Below are 25865 nucleotides of genomic sequence, written 5' to 3'. Positions count from 1 at the left end.
CTAAATAATATCTCAAGAAACAGCTACAAGCTTATACGCGGTATATTTCCCTGAAATTTTGAGGCGGGAATTGTCGTTTCCCGTCTGGTTACTCTGGACTATCGTCGGTTCGATTTTGAAACGAAAGTGTTTCGTTGGGAGCGAGAGTTTTAACGACATTTTGGAGACGTTGATTTTATATTATCAATCTTCTTTCTTTCTCGACGGGGGTAAATTTGCAGGAGCTGAAAAGAAAAGTGTATTTATAGTCGGTGCGGCGCGGCAACCGACGACATTCGGGCTCCGTTGGAAGATAACTGCTCCGTTAATCCCGACGAAGGGTTGTTGTTCGGCGTACTCGCGAATAACAGCGGAATCGCGCCTGGCAATCGGGAATTGATGCTCGCGTTTTCTAATGGTCAATTCGAGTTCCGTTGATATCGTCCGCGAAGAGATTCGATGGCAAGATTTCCAGGGAATTACCCAAAATATGGTCACCTTAGAAGTTAAATGTAAGTGTCCTTGCTTGTTTATTTTCAGAGTGGCTAGAAATTATAGAGCAAAATAATTAATTTAAAAAAAAAATGCCTAATTTGTTCTTAAAAAGTCGGAAAATTTCGAGTAAATGGCAAACCTGTAAAAATCTGGGAATTTGAACCCGAAAAAAAAACGCGTATGGCAACCCTTGTGGTATATCTGGGTATTTTTCTCGGAAACTGTAACAGATATAGCTTCGAAATTTTCTAGGGTATAATTTCTGGTAAATGGCAAACCTGTAAAAGTCGGGGAATCTGAATTTAATTTCAAAGTTTGGATAAAAAAAAATTTGAAAGATTTATTTTTTGTCACCGCTAGTATTTAGAATAAATAAATATAAATTTCTAGTAGAAAATCAACGAAAATAAGTTCGTTCCACTTTCTGATTTACGATTTCGTTATGAAAGAGTAAAATATCTGAGAATTCAAATGAAAAATGGGTCTCAGTCTGTGAGGGTTATTTTGGAACTGTCACTTTTGAGGGCAGTTATTAATTTATTCCTTAAATATGGCTAAAATTGGCACCCCCTCCCCTGCAGGTTATTTTTGGCAGCGGTCCCAGTTGGTCACTAAAGTTCTTGGCATTCCTAAAAATGTTTGGTTATTTACTTGACATAATAATAAGCCTAATAATAAATGGTACATGTGAAAAAAGAAGTATACAGTTTCGTATGAAACATGAGGGGTGGGTTTCTAAAACCAGGAAGTTATATATGTATGCACTAGGAACGTCTAACGACTAATACAAGACTTAAGTGTATAGTATAAATCTTTAGAAAACACTTGAAATATTAATCTTTCCAAATGGCGAAAGCCAGGCTGCCACAGTTCATGGAAAACCGGGAATTTGAAAATAAGTTAAATGTCATTAAAAGGGGTAATTTTAAGAATTTGTAAAATTCCAAGGGGGAAAAGGGGAAGTTTAAGAATTGGGAAAATTTTAGGAAAAAGGGAGAAATTTTAAGAATCTGTAAAATTCCAGGGGAAAGGGGGTAATTTTAAGAATTTGTAAAATTCCAAGGGGTAAGTGGTAATTATAAGAATTTGTAAAATTCCAAGGGGAAAAGGGGGAAGTTTAAGAATTTGGAAAAAGGGGGAAATTTTAAAAATCTGTAAAATTCCAAGGGGAAAAGGGGGAAGTTTAAGAATTTGGAAAAAGGGGGAAATTTTAAAAATCTGTAAAATTCCAAGGGGAAAAGGGGGAAGTTTAAGAATTTGGAAAAAGGGGGAAATTTTAAAAATCTGTAAAATTCCAAGGGGAAAAGGGGGAAGTTTAAGAATTTGGAAAAAGGGGGAAATTTAAAAATCTGTAAAATTCCAAGGGGAAAAGGGGGAAGTTTAAGAATTTGGAAAAAGGGGGAAATTTTAAAAATCTGTAAAATTCCAAGGGGAAAAGGGGGAAGTTTAAGAATTTGGAAAAAGGGGGAAATTTTAAAAATCTGTAAAATTCCAGGGGGAAAAGGAGGAATTTTAGGAATTCGTAAAAAGTCAGTGAAAAATCAAGGTATTTAAATTTATCGTGCAAATTTTGAGAAGGTGATGTAAAAAAGGTTTGAAAACGTTGCAATATTTTTTTTGGAAAACCTTTGTTCTAAAATATTAGCTGATCTGATAAAATTAAAATATAAAGTTAAAAAATGGTCTAACTTCGTATTTAAAAATGTCATGGAACATCTCTTCAAATGGTCCGTTAAAAGTCGGGGAATTTAAACCTTAAATTAAAGAGGCAACCCTGTAATATTATTCGATCGAGGTCCGTACCTTCGCAGCTCATTTCGCAGGCTCCCGCTGATTTTTCTAAATTCAGTTCGCGAGAAAAAATAACGGGGAAGAAAATACATATACAATTTTTCTAAAAATATTTCTGACTATAATATGTTTTATAAGTGAGGAAGTATCCATACCAAATCAAATGTAATTTTCGCACTTTGAAACCGTTAGGCGCAGCAAAACAGTCGGTTTGTCTTCATTTTTGCGTCTTTTCGAAAGTGGATGGAACTTGCGAAGGTACAAGTTTCGTTTTTGTGGCCTAGATGTATAATTATATTATAATTATATAAACTATGTGATATACTTTCTAGTCCGAGAGAGTTGATCCTTATAAGGCGTTAGAAATTGTCCCATTAAATCCGCTTAATTTGAGTTTAGGCTTAACGTGGGCGTGTTCGAATTGAACCCGGCGAATAGCGCGGAGGAGAGAACGAGCAATAACATCGAGGCGTGACGTCACGTTGCCCGGAGCGACCTCCGACGATTAAAGATATTAAGCGCAGCGATAAAACGTGTAGAAATAACGACTAGACAGTCTCTTAATTTCACGACTTTCTTGATTTATCAAGAACGTGTTTAGGTTACCGAGGACGTAGACGTCTACTTTCAAAACCCGCTAGCATAATGTCCTAAAAACACACCATTTTCCCAATTTAGGGTTTGTGCACGACCTGGAAAAATCAGGGAATTTGAAAACGCTTTCTAAAGGTCAGGGTATAGTCAGATAATTTGAAAATGACCCCAAAAAGTCTGGCAAATAAATTTTTTGAACTATGTATTAAAAATACATCGCAAACCATTCATTTAATCCGCAAAAATGGCCAGGGAAAATGTAGCAAGTTAGTCATGGAAATTTATTCCGGGAATTTTGTATAGCACCATCTATTTATTTGATTCATCATAAATATGAAAATTGAGGAAACGTTCCTAATTAAATTGAGCTTTAATTAAAGTGGCACGAATTAACTTAAGAGTGAAATGGAACTTTTTCCCAAGAAATTAAACACATTTTCTCGATTGGTAAAAGAAAACGTTCTTACGACCATTGCCAGATGGCGCTATATAACGGGTTGAACATGAAAAGTTTTCGTTTCAGACGAGCTTAGGTTGTACATCATGACAGCTAGGAGCCACAAACACAAGGAGAACGCGGCTAGCCATTAAACACGCTAACGCAGTGTTGTGTACAAATTTCATTGGACTAGCCTTTACGCTGAACGTTTTACGGGCGAGGGGGGAGACAATTTCCGTATTTTCCCCTTCCGATGGCACGATGGCAGCAAGCGCTAAAGTGTCAAACCTATGAAAAATGTACGCAAGAAAATGCACGACTTTGGACGGGTTGCGTTCTCCTTGTGTGGGGTGCTGCGTTTGTTGCTCCTAGGTGTAAGCAAGAATCGTACGTTCTCTGTAACCTAAACAGGTTCTTGGTACTAGAACTTTTACCCTTTTATGGTTGGAACTAATAAAATATAAAATCATTCTCTACACGTTTGGTGTGTCGCGTTTTATTGAACTAGGCTTAATCTCCCTCTTAATGGACCGTCGACGAAATTAGCGCCCCCAATTTTCGTTAATTAACTATCTCGCGGGTGTGGGGGGCATTTTCGTTTTCTCACCTCTCCGCGATGCGCCAGTGGATCCTTCTGGTTTTTGGAGCATCTTCGGCGCATAAGGGTTCAGGGGAGCCGTGGACGGTGGGCTGCGAAAGCCTGGTTCACACGGGCACTAATGTTATGAGGCCGTCTCCTTTCCGTGTCTGCTTTCCGATAATATAACTCGAATGTAGACCAAATTTCATACCGGGGAACGAACATTTATAGAGGCTCGATTTTAATGCTTTATTGTATACAAGATGGTACCCATATTTTGAAATTGACTTTAATAGGCAGATTAAAACGTTTTTTGACAGGATAACAAACATTTATAGCGAAACTCTTAAAAGGTTCGATTATTTGGATGCAATTTCCGGGAAATTTTAGAGATACTATTTCTGGACAATTTTAGATATACTATTTCTGGACAATTTTAGAGATACTATTTCTGGACAATTTTAGAGATACTATTTCTGGACAATTTTAGAGATACTATTTCTGGACAATTTTAGAGATACTATTTCTGGACAATTTTAGAGATACTATTTCTGGACAATTTTAGAGATACTATTTCTGGACAATTTTAGAGATACTATTTCTGGACAATTTTAGAGATACTATTACTGGACAATTTTAGAGATACTATTACTGGACAATTTTAGAGATACTATTACTGGACAATTTTAGAGATACTATTTCTGGACAATTTTAGAGATACTATTTCTGGACAATTTTAGAGATACTATTACTGGACAATTTTAGAGATACTATTACTGGACAATTTTAGAGATACTATTACTGGACAATTTTAGAGATACTATTACTGGACAATTTTAGAGATACTATTACTGGACAATTTTAGAGATACTATTACTGGACAATTTTAGAGATACTATTACTGGACAATTTTAGAGATACTATTACTGGACAATTTTAGAGATACTATTTCTGGACAATTTTTAGGGATGATATTTCTGGACAATTTTTAGGGATGATATTTCTGGACAATTTTTAGGGATGCTATTTCTGGACAATTTTTCGGGATGCTATTCCTCGTCATTTTTCGGGATGCTATTCCTCGTCATTTTTCGGGATGCTATTTCTCGTCATTTTTCGGGATGCTATTTTCTCGTCATTTTTCGGGATGCTATTTTCTCGTCATTTTTCGGGATGCTATTTTCTCGTCGTTTTTCGGGATGCTATTTTCTGGTCGTTATTCGGGATGCTATTTTCTGGTCGTTATTCGGGATGCTATTTTCTGGTCGTTTTTCGGGATGCTATTTTCTGGTCGTTTTTCGGGATGCTATTTTCTGGTCGTTATTCGGGATGCTATTTTCTGGTCGTTATTCGGGATGCTATTTCTGGTCGTTATTCGGGATGCTATTTCTGGTCGTTATTCGGGATGCTATTTCTGGTCGTTATTCGAGATGCTATTTCTGGTCGTTATTTGGGATGCTATTTCTGGTCGTTATTTGAGATGCTATTTCTGGTCGTTATTTGAGATGCTATTTCTGGTCGTTATTTGAGATGCTATTTCTGGTCGTTATTTGAGATGCTATTTCTGGTCGTTATTTGGGATGCTATTTCTGGTCGTTAGTTGGGATGCTATTTCTGGTCGTTAGTTGGGATGCTATTTCTGGTCGTTAGTTGGGATGCTATTTCTGGTCGTTAGTTGGGATGCTATTTCTGGTCGTTAGTTGGGATGCTATTTCTGGTCGTTAGTTGGGATGCTATTTCTGGTCATTATTCGGGATATGTATCTGTCAACTGGCCGTGCGAACGCGTCCTCGGTAGCGAACGTGGACTGATTGAAATCCGCCGAGAGTGGTGCTTGATGAAAACGAACTAAGTCTGACTCTTGCCGAAATGATCGCGGCCATGAAGTTCAGCCCGATTAATCATTCGTTAATGTTTGTTTACCTCACGCCCTTTTCTTCGGCTCTGCTCTATTTTAGGGAAGTCGAGTTTCGATTCACCAGCAACGTTTTTATTTTCACTTAGAATGACTGTGTTGAGGTCATCCGCGGCCATCATGGTAGAATAGGCGCTTCAATATAACATCTTCATTGAAATCACCAAGAAGTAATATTTTTATCTAGGAGGCCCTAAATGGGTTAGAGTGTGCAATAACTGGTGGCTTTACCGGGGAGTCGGGGTCCGGCTCTTGTAACCCATAAGGGCGGTGGCGCACTGGGAGATGTTAACTCTGATCAAATGGTCCTATTTCCACCTCCGACTTCGGTCAGGTTTGGGCTGGATACTGAGCTTCGGCTCAGGCTAACGGAGAGGGTCCGTGCAAACTGGCCGCCTCGGCGGATTGGGTAGCCAGCAGTGGGGCGGCGGGCCTCCATATGCGGGCACGGCGGTCCCGTTTCCCGGCCCTTGGGGTCCCACCAGGATCTCCGGGGCCAGCTGTGCCGGGTTACTTGGACTGCTGTGTGCTCGTCGTTCCCCTTTAGGAGCTCTCTCCAAAGTGATTGACTCTTTACCTCCGTAGGTAGGGTGTCGGCTGGAGTTGCTAGAGCATCCACTCTTACTCCCACTGCTGTGTGCGAAGTGGGGATTGGTCCACCCATTGCTGCACCTTCTGCTGGGTTGAGTGGCTTGCGTCTAAGGTGAGACCATCAGTAGTAGGGTACTACTACCCATGCTGGATTTGTCACCTGTTCGGGCTCGGGGGACGCTGGCGTAGGGCACTATGATGATAGGCCTCCGGTGGTATGGTCTTTGTTACTAGGTACACCGGGCTATAAATTCTGACACACTACTGTTTATCTAGGAGCAACAAACACAAGGAGAACACAGCTAGACTTTAAACACGATAACGAAGGGTTGTGTACGAATTTCATTGGACGAGCGTCACGAGCCTTTACGCTGAACGTTTTAGGGCGGGGGGGGGGAGACAATTTCCGATTTTTCCTCTTCCGACGGCGTCTAGCCAATGAAAAATGTACACAAGAAAATCCACGACTTTTGACGGGTTGCGTTCTCCACTTCTCCTTGTCGCGGGTGTTGTGTTTGTTGCTCCTAGCTGTTTATATAGTGCTTGTTGAAATAATGGAATCTTTTGTCCTCTACGGTATTCAACAGTTAACCAGGTAGCGTTTATTAACATATTAAGGCTTAGCAAAAACATGACGTTCTGTTTACAGGTGTAAAGTTTCCATTATGTATATAAACAGGAATCCATATCTCTACTTGGAATGCTTATCGCGGCAGATTTTCGTCTCGATGTGGCTGACGGTTTTTTTTGACGTCACTATATTAACTTAACAAACAACAACCAGGGTTGTTTGATTAAAATCAAGTTGATTTAAATCAGCGATTTAAATCGCGATTTAATTTTTAAACTGGCGATTGGCCTGTGATAGTGCCTTATTTCTCACACTGTTTAGTTTTACTTCATGGTTACTCCTGTGATACAAATATACTTATTTCTTGGAATAAATATTTTTTGACATGATAAAACTGTCTACTATTGAATATTATTTATACAAAAATAATAATTATATCAATAAGCTTATATATTGCTTTTAATAAGTGACAAAACCCTAAAAATTAATAAAAAATAAAAAAAATCATTGTTTTTGATTTTTTTTTAAATTAAAAATCAACAACGTGAGACGGGTGACGTATCGATGACGTTTCACTACGAAAAGCCCTGGACATAAGGGTAAATTTAGTGTTGTTAATTTTCCAGAAATGTTTCCGCAAATCGGAAAAATAAAAAAATAAAACATAAATAGGGACTTGGCAGTGCTACGTCACAGTTTTTTTTTTCAATAGTTTTTATCGTGGGGAGAAAAATGTTACCACAATGGCGGCCATGGCCAAAGCTACGGAGTGCCAAGTCTCTATTACTTTTTAAGGGTTTTGATGTTTTTAACTTTTATCGATATAAAATGTCTAATATCAGTAACCATACTACAAAAGTACAAAACACTAATAGTGCTACATTGTTAATCAGATTAAACTAGTCTAGAAGTTTAGTTTTACTTTTAGATTCGAAAAAAATTAGGCGAAAATGCCGCTTTATTTAAAATTACCAACAATATATTAGACTAATCATGGAATGAAAACTTTTAATATTTTCGGAAAAATACGTAAAATTTTCCGGAAAAAAAGGCCTCGGTCATTACTAGGAACCATGTTTTTAAGTATAATCTGAACTGAACTTCTAATACCTTCGTGACAAATGAGCTACATAAAAACAAATTCAGCAAGCCTAGCTTATTTTATGGAATGGCCTCTTGTCAGAGCGTGTGGTGGATTGGGAGCACCGCTAAATCGTTGATTCATATTTATTTCTACTTACAAATTACAATTGTTAGGGAGAGTGACTTCTTGGTTTAACCCATTTTATTTAAAATTCTCAAAGAATATTAATTATTCTCCTATAGCATTAGTCATTAATTTTAATTCTAATAAATTTAAATTATTTTTCAAATGTCAGACCACGGAAAGTAAGTCTGAATTATTAGTTTCAAATCGGTAGTAACGTTGAAATTGATGCTTTCGTTTCGGACGCAAAAAGGGAAATTTCTCTAAAACCATTATTTATCACTTAGTCAATAATTGAAAATATATACATTTTATACGTTTTTCCCTTGGCAAATGATTCACGTTCTCCGGAATCGTAATCTAAAATTTAAATTAATCCTAATTTAATTACTACTGAATGAGTTGGATTTCAGTTGACAATGCTAAAAAAATATTTTGTACTTAAATACATTGAAATGTTAGTTCCAAAATCTGTACCTCAAAAAAATTTAAGTAAGAAATTATTCAAGTTAAGTTAATTAGTCTAATATGGTTTGCTAATTTAAATAAAGCGGAATTTTTTCTTGATTTTTTCGAATCTAAAAGTAAAACTAAACGTCTACACTAGCTTTAAACTGATTACTAATGTAACACTATTAATGTGTTGTAGTATGTTTACTGGTATTAGACATTTTAAATCGATAAAAAGATAAAAACATTAAAAACCCTTAAATAAGTAATTTGTTTAATTTTTTATTTTCCCATTAGGCGGAAAATCCGCATTTTATTTTTCCGGAAAATTAACAACACTACTTCAAATCAAACAAACGTGAATCCTTACGATATTTGAAGAGTTTTTTCGAATGATCGGTTTCTTCGTGTCAGTTGTGGATTTTGCCGTTGACTATAAATAGAAAAATCGAAGTGTATTAGTATTATCTGTAGAGCCCGTGCGACGTAGTTGGATAATGCGTCAAGCTCCGTCGGTGGCTGCTGCCAAAGAAGACCAAGTTCATTTGGCAATGATTCACTTCTCCATTCGTTGTGGCTGAAGGGCAGCATCTCCATTGTTCTTATCCCCGCCTCGTCCTCATAATCGCACGGGTCAAAGCTATTTTCTTCAAAGTTGATGGCCATAATTACTAGTGTTGTTAATTTTCCGGAAAAATAAAATGCGTACACATTTCCGGAATTTTTTTATATATTGTTAACTCGAGAATAATTACTCTTAAAAGTGAAATTCAATTTCCTAAATTAAATTATGAAATTAATACTTCCTGAAAATTTAAAAACGCGAGAATTTCCAATATCACAGTAACATCCAATTTTTTAAAATTGTGTTTAAGTTTTTATAGGCAAATGTTGGGACACCCTGTATGATGAAAATAAACGAAAGAATTTGTTTATTCAGCGGGCTATTTCTGAAACGGAAAATGGTTACGCATTCATTGGAATTGAATATTCAACATTTCCAAGTGTATTCGAGCAAAAACGCTATTCTGTCGCTGTAGAGACTCTTTTGATGTCACATTTTCAACTTTAATAAATTTTCTATTTGACCCGAATATCGGGGATGCTTTCAACTTCAATCGGCTCTTCAATAAAACGCCATAGGCGATTCGCGATGGAGTATTAATGCTTAGAGCCAGGGCGTGCGAGATCCTTGTCAATGGGCAAAAACCCGGCGATGGTGCAAAGTTCGCGGAGATATCTCCTCTATTGCGATGGCGATCCTCGACGAGGGAAATTAGTGATAGGCCTAACGGATAATCTATGCTATTGAGCTAGAGTCACAATTTGAATTTGATGATTTCTTTTTGGAAATCACGTACGAACTGAAACAGTTATCATTAGTTGGTGGCGCTAGAGGTCGGCGGACCGAATAAATTAACCGGCAAAATTTCGATTAACCATGAAAAGTTGGGTTAATGAACATTTTATACGAATAAACAACGATTTAACATGCAAAAATAATCGTTTTTTTCGTATATTTTTGGTATAATTTGCGGTTATGAATAAAAATAAATAATTGGATAATTTCTTATTCAAACGCCGATCTCTAGGTGGTGCTATCTACCCATGGATTAACAATAACTCACAGGGATAGTTGAATAGTTCTCTTGGAAAATAAGTTTGATTCAAACGCCATCGGTCCTAGCGGGTGAAATCAGAACTAGGCCTAAGCGGTAGATAGTAAAAAAATGTATAATAATAATTATTATTGTTATTATTATTATTTAATTAGATTTTAATTAATATACATTCAGAGTGCCCTATATGTGAATGTATATTAGTTTTACCAAAAGCGACATAAGACCCAAAAGTGTGTCAGTACGGTGTAATGTTTAATGAGAACTTGTCGCCAAGTAAAAAGAGGGAGTGGGAGAGGGGGTTGAAAATACGTCATCAAAATTTTAAATTTCATCCACTGCAGCGCCGCCGAGTGAGGCGTTTTAGAACGTTGGTCTACGGGAGAATAAATCGAAGAGATAAAATCGCGCGAGACCATAGACTAAATATACCGTTGCTAGTACTATTCCAACTAGTAGGTTATGTAGTCTATTGTGAGACTAGCTCTCAGTAAATATTTTAACGGACGCAAAGGTAGAGTTGACACACTTTTGGGTCTTATGTCACTTTTGGTTTTACTGATATCGGCAGATTTCCGAGTAAAACCAGAGTTCCTACCGAGGGGCAGGTCACTTCCATTTTGGGTGCGTCTTAATCATAGTAAAATGATTAAATCAGGGTAATCGTGATTAAAAAATTAGTCAAGATTAAAAAATCTAATCACTCTAATCACGATTTAAACGAGATTTAATTATTCTAATCATGATCTTATCTTTTTAATCAGGATTTATCATTTTAATTATATTTAATCATTTTAATCACGATTTAATAATTTTCATTAGATTTAGTCATTTTAATCACGATTTAATCAATATAATCGGTCGAATTGAGATTTTAACGAGCGCGGTAAATACAAAATAATAATTCTAACCGCATTAAAATATTCTAATCAGCTCGTTCTAATCACGCACAATTATAATCATTCCAAGCACCAATAATCATTCTGATTCTCGTTCTAATTTCTTATCACGATTTAATCGTTTCACAATCAGGATTTAATCATTTAAATCAGATTTAATCATTATTAAATTCTATTAATATGAATTAATCAACTTAATCGTGATTAAGTTGAATTTAATCAAAATAATCACGATTAAATCTGATTTAATCTTTCGAGGGGTGCGTCGTTAATCAAGGAAGTGACCTGCCCCTCGGTTCCTACACAGTACTGGTGAGCCCCAAAAGGCCGAAACCGATCTACTGTTGGAATCTCTGGCTAAAAATTTGACTTTTCATAGATTATAACTATTATTAATATTAATTAATTATATAATAATTATTATTAATGATTAATATTAATTAATTATATAATAATTATTATTAATGATTAATATTAATTAATTATATAATAATTATTATTAATGATTAATATTAATTAATTATATAATAATTATTATTAATGATTAATATTAATTAATTATATAATAATTATTATTAATGATTAATATTAATTAATTATATAATAATTATTATTAATGATTAATATTAATTAATTATATAATAATTATTATTAATGATTAATATTAATTAATTATATAATAATTATTATTAATGATTAATATTAATTAATTATATAATAATTATTATTAATGATTAATATTAATTAATTATATAATAATTATTATTAATGATTAATATTAATTAATTATATAATAATTATTATTAATGATTAATATTAATTAATTATATAATAATTATTATTAATGATTAATATTAATTAATTAGATAATAATTATTATTAAAGATTAATATTAATTAAAAACTTAGATAATAATTATTATTAATGATTAATATTAATTAAAAATTAGATTATATTTAACTTTAAAGTTCCACATTTTGATTGGATGACGTAGTTTAATATTACCAAAAATCTACAATATTGTTTCGTTAAGTTTTACACTTCATATTCCACAAATGCAAACAAATTATTATATATTTATGAGAATAGATTACATCGTAATATAGCTTTCCCGTCTGTTATTTTTGAGGAAATTAATTAAATTAGATCATCGGTAAAAAACATTGTTATCGCGAAGTTTAGGTGCGCCCTTAAAACTACGATGTGTGGTGTCCTAGTTCCCCAATTTGGTCTCCTGATTTCAAGTTGAATAATCCGAAATTTGAAAAATCCTTTTGAATTATTTCTCCGAAATGACGAAATGGTTCGAACTTCCCCATTTCGGTCTTATTAAATCGGAAATGTAACTGTTTATTTGCGGAAGTTCGTCAACTTTTATCTGGTTTGTCGGCCCCAAAACATCTGCTTCCCGTTTCAATTCAAGCAGCGAGAGTGTATAGTATAGAGTGTTGTCGTCTGATACGATTTTGAAAACTTGTAACGTCACAGCTGTAGTGTTAATAGTGGCCGCCATGACAGTTACCGTTTTTTACCAATAGGCAAATTACAATGGTGACGTCGCAGGGTTTCAGACGACAACACTCTATAGAGTGACGTCTCTTCCTATTCCCGCAATGTTAAAATTTCTGACACGGTTTTTGGACCATGCGGGAATTGAAGAGTAGTTCAGGATATCAACACGCGATGTCGCTAGTGGCAGGGTTGGGGAAAAAACGGCTTTTTAAAATATTAAAAAACCAGTTATTGTTTAACGTGGTTGTATCCGGTGGCTTAAACTGGTTAAAGCCACTAATAAAAAAATGCTCAAATTACTTATATTATGTTTTTGCGCGTGACAGTAGCTTTACATTGTGAGGTATAGCAGGCTTATTAACCTGCTTTTATACCCTTAAATGGCGGCGTATTTTCACGTGCAAAATGAATTTTAAGACTCCCCAATTGCTAGCCCTCATTACTTCATAAGACGACGTAGCAGACGACAAAAAGTGTAGGTTAAGTTCTAGTTTCGTTTTGAAATAAAAAATGCAGACTATATTCTGCATTTTTTTAAATAAATAGTATTTAAAATTTTCAATATTTCTTATTTATTTCTCAACATTTTTTTAATAAAAAAAAAGTGGTTTTAACCATGGATTTTTTCGGTGGTTAAAACTAGGGTCCAGCTTAAAACAGTCTGGCTGGCTCTTGCCATGGACTAATTAATTAGTCCATGCTCTTGCTAGTGGTCAATTTCATAGTATTGAACTTCTGGAAATTGTTTCCTATCATTTTAAGATGTTTAATTATTTTGTACATAAATTAATTAAACGTAAAATTTCATTGGAAATATAAGTAAATTACAGCAAAGACTGGAAAGTTTACTAGTTTTTAATATTTCAATATTGAAAATAATTTTCATTAATTCAAGAAATTTATGGAGAACAGCCTAAAAGACCAAGGCTTAGAGACCAGATGTAGAGAAGGTAAAATAAAAATTCAATTCAGAGGGAAATAAATTATGAATATTAAGAAAACGTTTCAGATAAATTGTTTTTTCTTGGTATTTTTAAGTTTTCTGACTAATTTTTTTCTGTGATATAATGTAGAATCGTGGTCTATATCTGGGTTTTTTTAGGGCACTTTGTATGCAAAACCAAATAAAGAAATGTATCATGTTTTCAAAGACAGTTTCAATCATGAAACCAGAGTTCTTATCAATTAACCGCTTGGTGAATCGTTGCAATTACCTTTAACTTTTGTCCCGCTGAGAGAGCGAATTAAAACTTGTGTCAAAAACCTGATTTATTTCTGTTATAAATTTCAAGAAATTACCAAAATAAGTCTTTCGCTGTTTTTTGACCTTTTAAGTAATTGAGCACGTTTGAAGGGTTAATAATTGATTTCTACTACTTTATTTTACTAAGACAAAAACATTGATGGTTTAAAAAGCGCTTGTAAATATTTAAGTGCTTCTGAAAGGGTTTTTTTTAACTTCATTAACGTAAAAACTTGTTGGCACAGCTGAATATGTTGTTAGCCTATTTTTAATTTTAAGTTTCATAAAACATTCATTGGTGAAATGAATAGAGTAAATTCTATGATTAACATGTACGTATTCTGTTGATTTATTAAGTTTGTCGATTTTCAAATTTTCCAGATACAAAAGGGGAATAAAATTGTTAAGGAAAAAAGTTATTATAGGTCTTAACAAAAGTGCTTTTGGTCTTAATAATAAAATCGCGTATTCACCGATTTTTATCGTTTAGAAACTTGAAAAAAGAAAAACTTCAAGTTTTGTTTTTTATTTTCCGAACAATTTCTTGCTGAACAAATCAACCAGGCATATTTAAACAATTTTACAAATTAAATATAAGTCAAATTATTATGCAAACTTGTTAGTTTTTGAGTCGTCCTTCGCCAGTGTTGAAACGCGCGCTACTAGCTGGCGATACCGGTGGCGCCATCTCTTATCTAGATCCTATGGGCATTTTCCCGCCAGAAAAATTATTACGGTTTTTTGAAAGAGAGTGGTCTCTGGTTCTACCTATTTCAAAAGTGCGGCCATTCAAGAAAAAGTGGATTTCCGCGAACCACAAAAATTCAACCATAGAAATCAGAAAACTATTATATAGGTGGCGTAACGGCGCTAGCTTCTCCGATGTAGTGCCTGTGATCTAGCGTCTGCTACAGACAAATTAACAAGACATAAGAGCGTTTTTTCTTTAATAAACTTATCAAATATAAACCAATGATGCAAAAATTATCTTAAAATGTAAATATCAATATTTATAAAGTCAAATTTACGAATAACGATGAATTAAAATCAATAGCGTCCGCTTTAGCCGCTACCTATCTAGCTTTCAATGACGATCCAAAGGTGGCGTCACTAGGATTTAAAACCTGGTCAGAGGCGTTCCATTGAGTGATATGGGGGAGGGGGCCCCCAAAAATGTTTGGAGATCCATTTTTAAGGAAGCATTTAATAAAAATCTAAGAAAATTTTCGGCAAGTGAATTGGAAAAATTCTGAAATTTAGGAGGCGCTTTTCGGAAACTTTAGGTGGCGCTTCAGAAATATTAGAGGTGGCTTAAGCGCTGCCTAAATCAACCTAGCGACGCCACTGAGTGGGTGACGTCATAGGCCCAATCCCTATAATTGAATCGAAGACTCGAGCAAATGCTAGCTAATAGCGCTATGTTCGTACCGTGTCTCTATTAAAGGCCCTTAATTCTCACGCCACTACATTTATGAGGTAGGAAGGCGCACGTATAAAGCGCCCCCCCGCGGGAAGAAAGTAACATCCGTTAGTTAAGTAACGCCCTGGCTGTCCCCGGGCTAGATCCAATTACGGGCAGCGACGGAGTGGGAAGTACTTGAAGAGAACGTTCATACTCTTAGACGCACGCTCTCAAGTGCTCCTCCGTTATTAAACGGTTGTTACCTGAGATTCTAAATGTCGTAACTTTAAAAATCAAGGTTTGAGACAATCAACCTTGAATGTATTGACGCTTTTTTTGTTGTTTTTTTCTTCAAATCAGGAACCAATAGGCGAAACTATAATGTCCAAGGGGGGCTGATAAGATGGTAGTCACGTGACTTTGTGGAGAACGGCAACGCCATCTTTCCTAAGAATAACGAATTATTATTCATTTTCTTTTGCTAATGGCGGTTTAAATTTTGATCGATTCATCTAAATTATATAATTATTATTATTATTTAAAACATCTTGTAATAAAAGGTGGAAGTTAATTAGCTGTCTGCAGAATCTGGAAGGAATAATATTTTGTTTACCGTCGCACGGCCAACTATGAACACGAGTTACCGAATCGAAGTTGGCTGTGAAAAGGTAGTCACGTGATTTTGTTTCCCATTTTAACAAGTTGGTTAAGACCAAATTTCTTTATAAAAATAAATCCAATTCTTTGGTAACATTAACGTTTTCAATGTTAAAAAACGTCGAGTTACTATATTTTCCCTTTGAAATATTTATTGAAATATATTACAACTTCAAATTATTATCATATTTAGCAAAATAAAAATCATACCTTGGAGTTACTATAAAATGAATACGATATTTTTGGTTTGAAAAAGTATAACCTGAAGCACCCCTAACTGTGATATCGCGCTATAGCGGCCAACCCATTCGTTGAAGTTTCTATGTTAACCTATGAGCTGTATGGTTTGAGCGCCCCTAACGGAATATTATTTTTAGAATAGTTTTTGCATTGAAGCTAATATAAAAAACTGAGTACAGCGCCACGCTCGTTATAGCGGGAAAATCCTTGCTCACGGAATTTAGGCGAATGGGTTGGCCGCTATAGCGCGAGATCAAAGTTGGCCGTGCCTGTAGAAAATGCGAAATTTTTCAAACCAAAAATATCGGAACTTGAAATAAGTAAGTCATTTGGCAAATATTATAATTTCAAGTTACTATAAAATTGGCCAAATAATATCCTAATTTCAAGTTACTATAAAATTGGCCAAATAATATCCTAATTTCAAGTTACTATAAAATTGGCCAAATAATATCCTAATTTCAAGTTACTATAAAATTTGCCAAATAATATCCTAATTTCAAGCTACTATAAAATTTGCCAAATAATATCCTAATTTCAAGCTACTATAAAATTTGCCAAATAATATCCTAATTTCAAGTTACTATAAAATTTGGCAAATATTATTCTAATTTCAAGTTACTATAAAATATGGCCAATAATATTATAATTTCAAGTTACTATAAAATTTGGCAAATAATATCCTAATTTCAAGTTACTATAAAATTCTGCAAATTATATCCTAATTTCAAGTTACTATAAAATTCTGAAAATTATATCCTAATTTCAAGTTACTATAAAATTTGGCAAATAATATCCTAATTTCAAGTTACTATAAAATTTGGAAAATAATATCCTAATTTCAAGTTACTATAAAATTTGTCAAATAATATCCTAATTTCAAGTTACTATAAAATTTGGAAAATAATATCCTAATTTCAAGTTACTATAAAATTTGGAAAATAATATCCTAATTTCAAGTTACTATAAAATTTGGTTAATAATATCCTAATTTCAAGTTACTATAAAATTTGGAAAATAATATCCTAATTTCAAGTTACTATAAAATTTGGAAAATAATATCCTAATTTCAAGTTACTATAAAATTTGGTTAATAATATCCTAATTTCAAGTTACTATAAAATTTGGCAAATAATATCCTAATTTCAAGTTACTATAAAATTTGGAAAATAATATCCTAATTTCAAGTTACTATAAAATTTGCCAAATAATATCCTAATTTCAAGTTACTATAAAATTTGGAAAATAATATCCTAATTTCAAGTTACTATAAAATTTGCCAAATAATATCCTAATTTCAAGTTACTATAAAATTTGGAAAATAATATCCTAATTTCAAGTTACTATAAAATTTGGAAAATAATATCCTAATTTCAAGTTACTATAAAATTTGGTTAATAATATCCTAATTTCAAGTTACTATAAAATTAATAAACCTTTTTTAAACCCGAAATCTTTTCTAAAAACTGTTTTGTTAATATGTTAATGTGGTCCTTTTGAGAATATAATAATTTTGAAAATGTGCTCGAAACGTGGTTACGACATTTAGAGTCTGACCCTTCCCTCTTTTGTTTCGCTCGTCACCTTGCTCAGAGGAGAGATCCATCTCCGTCTTGGGGTGGCCTGTTGATTCGCAGCCGGAAACGCTGTTAGCGTAGGCCCGCTAAATGATACTGCGCCGTTTCCGCCCAATTAAATATGCTTCTCACATCGCGTGCGTTGAGACGCTCAACCCAGAATTACGGTTTCGTCAAATTAATGTTCGTGGATGTGCTCCCGCGTTTTATGGAACTGGCGTTTGAGAAGGATTTGCTGCCATCGAGAACGTATTTAGGTAACGGAGAACGATTGAGTCTACCAGTTTATAGAACAGGATTGACAGGGGTCAGTTAAATAACCGCGGAATTTTAAATTAAAGGGAATATAACCTCGGGTATTTGGTGTGGAACACCATTGTTTGCAACTCTGGCCGCTCATGCCTTTGGCTTTAAAAATGTTTGGCGCCTCTGTACAGGGGAATTTTAAAAATTGAAGGGGTCTTCCATAAAGATTGCTTTGCGGGTTATATTCCCTTTAAGATTAAAACGGCAGGAAATGTCGGGGAATTACTTAAAAGTCAATTAAATATGGGGGAGTTTTGATATTTTGTACAAAGTCAATTAAAGGTCGGGGAGTTTTTGATATTTTGTATATTTATGTTAGGAAATTTAATTTTAATATTGTAAAATTGTACGAAAGTGATCCAATGTAGCAATTGAATATTGTTAACAGATCGCATATTATTTACCTTTTCCTATATTTTCAATTTGTTCCTATAACTACACATATTTTACTATTTTTTTTATCTATATTTGTGTAATTTTTCGGGCTTTACCTGTGACCAATGCAGGGCCCCCAGAGGTCCTATAATTCCTATAAAATCCTATATTTTCAAAAATGTCCTATAACATCCTATATTTTTAGCAAAAGTCCTATAACATCCTATAATTTTGCTATTTTGGCCATTTCAAATCCAGTCACTCGGTTAAATTGCTAGATTTAGCTATAGGATAAATTCCTATACCAAGTCATTCTAGTCTTATTATTTTGTTATTGTATTGAAGATTTGACTGGGGGCCCTGCCAATGTCTTTTGATAAAAAAATCTACAAAGTTGGAAATAATTTAAGAAATATTAGAAATCATCGCTCGCTCGACCAATTATTAAAGTTCCGCTTAAAATTTATTGAATGTTTCAAACATAATCCATAGATAAAAATAGTTAATACGACACACTGTTTTAATAAGAAATATTATTTAATAAGAAACATATTGTCAATAATGTTAATATAATATTCAGAGCGAATGTTTCCCGATGTTAATTTATGTAAAGTCTGTTTTATACCCTCTTATCCATCGATAAAATTAATTTATTATCTTAATTAGTTAGATAATTAGATTCAATCTGTGGATATTATATTTAAGTAAATGAAAAATATTGCTAAACCCATATTATACAAATATCTGTAGTTGATCGTAAAATTTCTAGGTAATAAATATATATTAATAACCTAAGTAACGTAATAACCCTAAGTACGACATTTGCAATTTTTAGTGGTAATTTTCTAATCGAACTTTGTTCCGACTTGGACTTACACTCGAAGTATACCGGATGTCTTCATTTGATCGGCATTTTTCTCAAAAACTATACTTTCTAGAAATGTGAAATTTTCAGTATGTACTCTCTCGGGGGAGATTGTTGTTATTTGTAAATTTCAGAAAAATCGTGAAATTTTTCACGGTTTTAAAAGTGTTAGTTTTTGAACGCTACGTCATAGACAAAAAGTTTCAATAAGCAAGTTGTAGAGCATACTCGAAAACCTGTAATGGAATTGGTATGGTGGAAATCGGACATTTCGTCACTGAAATAATTCGTCATGAAAAACCAACAAAATTGAAACTTTTCGTCTATGACGTAGCGTTCAAAAACTAACTCTTCTAAAACCGTGAAACATTTCACGATTTTTCAGAAATTTACAAACACAAACTCCCCCGAGAGAGTACATACTGAAAATTTTACATATCTTATTTTTATAATTGTCATACTTAAGGGAATTATCTTACTATTGATATAATGCGAACTAAGTAATAATTTTCGTTTTCGGAATATTTCGAGGGTTTTGTGCTCAACTAAATTTTGATTACCCAATAATTCCCAAAACCAGTTGATATATTTTGCTGATGATCATACTTATAGGTGTGATGCTACTTTGGTAATATCAGTGACCGCCATTTGGTGTTGTTTTATTGATCTGTGGGAAAAAGGTACGTGGACTGAAATCAGTGGATAGATAATGGCTCATTCCAATTTCAATAGAACAATCGATTTTTTTCAATGATTTGAAATACGAATTAGAATTGAACGCAATCGAAACGATGGCTTTGGCTGATTTCTCATTTGTACTCTCTGTTGGAACAATTCATTATTTCTCGCCGGGAGATTCGCACCGCCGAACAACTTCGACGACACTATAGGCGGGTTAAGCAACACCCTCAGAAACGTGAAGGGGGAACTTGTAGAAGCCTGGGTTGGATGGAATGAAGCCACGTTTACAAATCTAACTCTCCGCGTGCAATTAAGAAATATGAGTAGAAGGAAAGTGAGGGTGTGGCATCGATCCCGGGTTCGGGTTTGGGTTCGGGATCGAAATCCGGGATTTAAGGGATGAAATGGGGGTAAAATCATCAAAAAGTCAATGTATTTAGGGTATTTCTCGCGACGATTTGTTTTCCCGTATATCAACATATTGTGTCCAGGCCAACTTGTTCATTTATCTACGCTTATCTCGAAAGATACTTGAACGTATATCTTATCAAGTTTTATCGTACGGAATAAGTTGAAATGATGTAAAAATTGATAACCTAGGCGGCGCGTGCGCAGATTACCCCGGGGGACGCGGTTAATTTGAATTTAAGAGTTTTTTGACGTCATGGAATATGGGACGCGGTTAACGTGCGCAGATTGGGGCGCGGTTAATTTGAATTTAAAACATAGATTTGAGTGTTTTGACGTCATGGAATATTCGTTGTTAAAATGACGTAGAATGGAAATATTTTTAAACTTAATTTTAATATCATTGTAGTACTTAAATATGCTTGACACTTGAACCTTTCTCACGAGTATTTCAAACGAATATCTAAAGTTTAAGTATGAGAAACGTATCGTTCTCAAGTATTGTAATTGTACACGTGATTCCGTATGAGGACCGGGTAAATTCCTATATACGTAACGCGATACACTTCAAAATGCGTATACGTAGAATGGAATTAATTTTAAACTCCATTTTAAAAAATAAGATATCGAAGATAAATAATTTCAGAGTATAAAAAGGGAAAACCGTATAATAGTAAGACCATATTTAGAAAGTTCACCATCTGAATTGTATTGGAAGTGACTTCGAGGAACCTTAAAATGTAAGTAGGAATACTCAGTGATAATTCTTAACTTTGTCTTAATGTATTTATTTTATAGGAATTGTTCATTTCCTGTGTCTGCTGACAAAGGGTTAATCGTTTATGCAGATGAAACCATCTACTGCGGTCTATTAGATTTAACAAAGGGTATCAAACTAACAGAAGCGGAACTGCAAGAGCTATGGACAAAGAAAGATGCCATTGAAGCTTATTTCAATAACGAAGCTGAAACTTCGTGGGTTTTCACAGGTTCTGAAACTAAACGGTTTTCGGTTCATAGATTTGCCGAACAAAAGGTTTTAGATGTTAGACAAATGTACCATGGTTATGGAGTAAACTATGGAAAACTGTTACCGACTAAAGAGGGGGTAGCTTTCGCTCAATCTTCTTGGTTGAATTTCCTCGACCAGTACAAGTCTATTCAGAAGTGTTTAAAGAAAATCAAGGAAATAAAGGAGGCGATGACTAACGTTGTAATTAAACAATTACACGAAGCTCTTAAGAAAGCGTGCAATGGCTGTCAAATTGATCATCCATCTCAACTCCAGCATGATTGTATCATGACGGATTATTCTAAGCGCGTAGATTTGCATTTTTATGAAATAATTATGTCGGTAGATTGTGAAAATATTATTGAAATGTTTACTATTCGCTGTGAATTGTCGAAAGAAATTTTAAATAATATAATGTCACTAATAATATGCAATGCTAAAAACTTGTTAAAAAGTTAATAAAATTGATTGCACTAATGTTCCGATTCTCATTTACCATTATGGATTTAAGCTTACAACATCCAATGAATGGGCTTGTAGCCGGGTCCACCCAATGCGGAAAGTCATTCCTGGTGGGACGGTTGATTCAATATAAGAAGACCTGTATATCCCCTCCTCCGGAGAGGATAATATGGTGTTATACCGAGTATCAGCCGAAACTATTTCAATCAATATTAGAACACACACCTTCAGTCGAGTTTCACGAAGGGTTACTCGATGTTAATATATTAAACCCGCAAATTAGGAATTTAGTTATTTTAGACGATTTGTTATGCGAGATATCTAATAATAAAGATGTAACTAATTTATTTATTCGTGGATCTCATCACAGAAACACCTCCGTACTAATTTTAATGCAAAACCTTTATTACCCCGGAAAAGAAATAAGAACTTTAAATTTAAATGCTCATTATCTATTTATTTTTAAATCACCACGAGATAAATCAACAATTTATCATCTCGCGAGGCAGATATCTCCAACCAATAGCAAATACGTTATTGATGCGTTTCAACAAGCTACGTCACGGAAATTTGGGTATTTATTAGTTGACTTGAAACCTCACACCCCAGATCAGTATTTACTACGAACAGGTTTAATACCGGGTGAAGAATCGGCTGTCTTTATTCCAAAATGAAGTGTATTATAGAAGGGAATTTTTTTAGGGTTAATCGAGAGTGGATTATTAAAGAATTAGCTTACGTAGTATTAGAAACTGAAGAATCGGAAGTGTTTACTTTCAAATCTCCATGCCCTTTCAAAGAGCTTTCAAACGAAAATAAAAGACAATGCAGATGGATATCTCATAACATTTGTCATCTTCGATGGGATGACGGCGAACGTCCTTACAGAACGAGACGTGACATTTGCAATCAGATAGCGGAAAAAGCTACTTCGTTTTTCACCAAAGGTTTAGAAAAAGCTGCAGTATTATCGACACTCCTCGGTGTTCCAGTAACTAACATCGAAGATACCGGTTGTCCTAAATTATCAGAACTAGAAGACGTTGAATTAAACTGCCCTTTTCATTCCGAAACTGTTCATTGCGCTTTAAGAAAGGCTAAGAAAATCTCTAAATGGATGTCTCAAAACGAGTAAAGGAAAACCTAGACTTTCTACGTTTCCTGACATCCTGTAATCTAAATCAAAGAAAGACAGCTATTAAATACGCTAGCAAGGAAGCTATACTGGCTCTCGTTGAATGTTGTATAAATGTATTACACGGAACAATTGAACTGTCAGAACGTCATCGTAAGCGGTTAAAGAAACATAGCGCGGTTATACGAAACGTGTCGAAGAAGAATCCTATATCAAAACGACGAAAGATACTGGTACAAAAAGGTGGTTTTCTTCCATTTTTATTAGCGCCACTGCTATCTATCGTTAGCTCAGTCGCCGGAAGTGCAATAAGCCGAGCTATAAACCGATGATGGCTCGAAAAATGCTTCTAGTACCTGAAGATGTAATGGAGAGATTAAAAAACACTCCACCTTCCAAAACAGAAGAAACACCTGAACTTCAAAAAGAGAAGACACTCGATGATGAAATGAAATCTATTCTAGATAATCCAGATTTAAACGAATCAGAGAAATTAGCATTATACAATCAAACTCTCCAACGACGGTTAACTTACGTACGTAAAGAGCAAATCTCTCCCGTTATTGAAAACTCTGAACGGCCTAAAACCTGGTTCGCGCAAATATCTTATTCTCTACCTGCAACTTATGTTAGTGATGCGATTTCATTATACCGAGCGACTACGGAAGATCCGAGATATATTAGATGGACTAACTCAGGAGAGCTTTCTATTCGAGGACAAGTGATTGGAGGATCTAATATAATCGATCTTTTGTATGACGCTGTGAGAAAAACGCCTGGAACAGCGATTGATCCTATAGGAGTTACAGAGTTTTACGAGGGCATTCATAAGTCAAATATTTCAAAACGTTTAATTAAAAATCCTGTAAGATTGACACTGTTAAAAACATTCGCTGTATTTCATACACCACCAAGTAGTTCAATGTTATCATCATCTTCACCTAGTCCTCTAAGATCTTGGATACATACTAAATAAAATATATTAACCTGATAATTTTGTTCTCATTTCATAGTATAAGCCTACAATGGAAGGTTGTACAGAAACGGTCTCTTTAGGACTTTTAGCCTATTTATCACAATCATTTTCAAAATCACCGAAAATTATCACAGCTGTATTAATTATCATAGTTATTATAATATTAGAATTATTTAATTTCCTTTTTTGGCGTTACATGCCATTACATCAAAATATTACCCAATATGGAGAAAGAACTTGAGCAGATCTATACTAACCCCGCAGACCCAGGGTCATTCGCTGGAGTTCAAGCGCTCTATAATTCAGCTCGACATAAAGGTTTAAAGGTTTCATTGGAAAAAGTAAAACAATTTCTAATAAAGCAGGATACATATACGCTGCATAAACCTGCTAGAAGACGATTCAAACGAAATCGAACTATTGTTTATGGAATTGACGAACAGTGGCAAGCGGACTTGGCAGATTTTCAGAAGCTGTCTAAATATAATTCAGGATCTCGCTACGTATTATGTATTATCGACATATTTAGCAAATACGCTATGGCTGTAGCGGTTAAAAATAAGAAAGGTGTAACAATTTTAGAAGCGTTACGTAACGTTTTTGAAAAAGGCCGTCAACCGAAAAGAATTCAAAGTGATCATGGAAACGAATTTGTCTGTCAAGAAGTGCAGAGTGAATTAGAAAGAAGGAACATTAAATTTTTCGCTACCCGATCGGAAATGAAAGCGTCCATTATTGAAAGATTCATTAGAAGTTTTAAATCTCGTTTATATCGCTATTTCACGCAGAATAACACCCTTAAATATATCGACGTTTTAGATGATATTATAAACGCTTATAACAATAGTTATCATAGATCAATTAAATGTAAACCCGCGGAAGTTACTCTAGATAACTCTGCTAAAATATGGAAAAATCTTTACGGTTCGGTAAATTTTTCTCCTCCGTTAACATACGCGTTTGAAATTGGAGATATTTGTAGAATAAGTAGAAATTTATCAATTTTCGATAAGAAATATAACCCGAATTTTACTACAGAATTGTTTAAAATAGCTGAGAGACTACCACGTGACCCACCTGTATATAAGCTGATGGATTTAAATTCTAACCCCATTTTAGGAGTATTCTATCGAGAGGAGGTTCAGATTGTTGGTCGAGATTTAAAAGACTGTTACTTCATAATCGAAAAAGTAATAAAAAAGAGGAAAAAATCGGACGGTCGCGTAGAACTGTATGTCAAGTGGCAAGATTACGACCCTACATTTAATTCTTGGATACAAGAAGTGGATTTAAAATGAGTTTTTACGTAACGCTACCTTCAGATTCCTCGTCATTATATTACCAAGATAATAGCGTTGGTAAATTTCGAACGTATTTAGCTGAACCGTTAAGATTTGAGGAACAGTACGAAGTTGGGTTAGCGGAAATAAGCTATCCTCGGACATGGCATAACGTTCGAAAACCTAATCTATTGGTTATTAAAGACCCTCTCGAATATGATAAAATGACTGATAACCCTCTAGTTAAAGACCCTCTCGAATATGATAAAATAATTGAAGTTCCCGCGGGTTTTTATAAAACTCCGGAAGAACTATTACATGTTATGAACGTCCACAACCAAGAAGAAGAACAAGTTACATTCGCTTATTTAAATTATTCTAATCGAATTAAAGTTAAATTGCAACCGAAAATCAGAGCTGTAATTGGCCCCGATCTATCGATTTTACTAGGTTTTAAGGATAGAAGAGATAATGATTTCACCATTTTAAATTCAATGATAACCCCCTACCCAGTTGATATGAACGCTGGGTTACATTCCTTATTCGTTTATTCCGATCTGGTTGAAAATAGCGTTGTTGGGGATAGTTTAGCACCTCTATTAAG

The 25865-nt window shown here is 34.4% G+C and overlaps 2 protein-coding genes across 4 annotated transcripts in view; both read left to right on the top strand.

The window, feature by feature from the left end:
• The window catches only part of step (cytohesin steppke), an 88034-nt gene that overhangs the window by 6567 nt on the left and 55602 nt on the right, over nucleotides 1–25865 (top strand). Inside the window, exon 1 of one of the 3 annotated variants that reach the window (XM_090155013.1) lies at nucleotides 279–491. The exons of 1 other annotated variant lie outside the window; for it this stretch is intronic. In XM_090155013.1, the coding sequence (XP_090011139.1) occupies nucleotides 395–491 (97 nt within the window). In that variant the 5' untranslated portion in view covers nucleotides 279–394. Of the gene's footprint in view, nucleotides 1–278; nucleotides 492–25865 lie in introns of those variants that run through there. One more of the 3 variants, XM_090155014.1, reaches the window with a different exon arrangement.
• LOC149968875 (uncharacterized) lies at nucleotides 21126–21814 on the top strand. The gene is made up of 3 exons (XM_090156088.1): nucleotides 21126–21136; nucleotides 21195–21750; nucleotides 21806–21814. Coding segments are annotated over exons 1-3 (567 nt in total). The 5' UTR covers nucleotides 21126–21134.

The sequence above is a fragment of the Leiobunum rupestre genome, chromosome 1, assembly GCF_980474605.1.
Source record: "Leiobunum rupestre chromosome 1, qqLeiRupe1.1.hap1, whole genome shotgun sequence".
Classification (NCBI taxonomy): Eukaryota; Metazoa; Arthropoda; class Arachnida; order Opiliones; family Sclerosomatidae; genus Leiobunum; species Leiobunum rupestre.
Note: the sequence above shows the minus strand (reverse complement) of the source record. Positions and strands in the feature narration are given on the sequence as shown.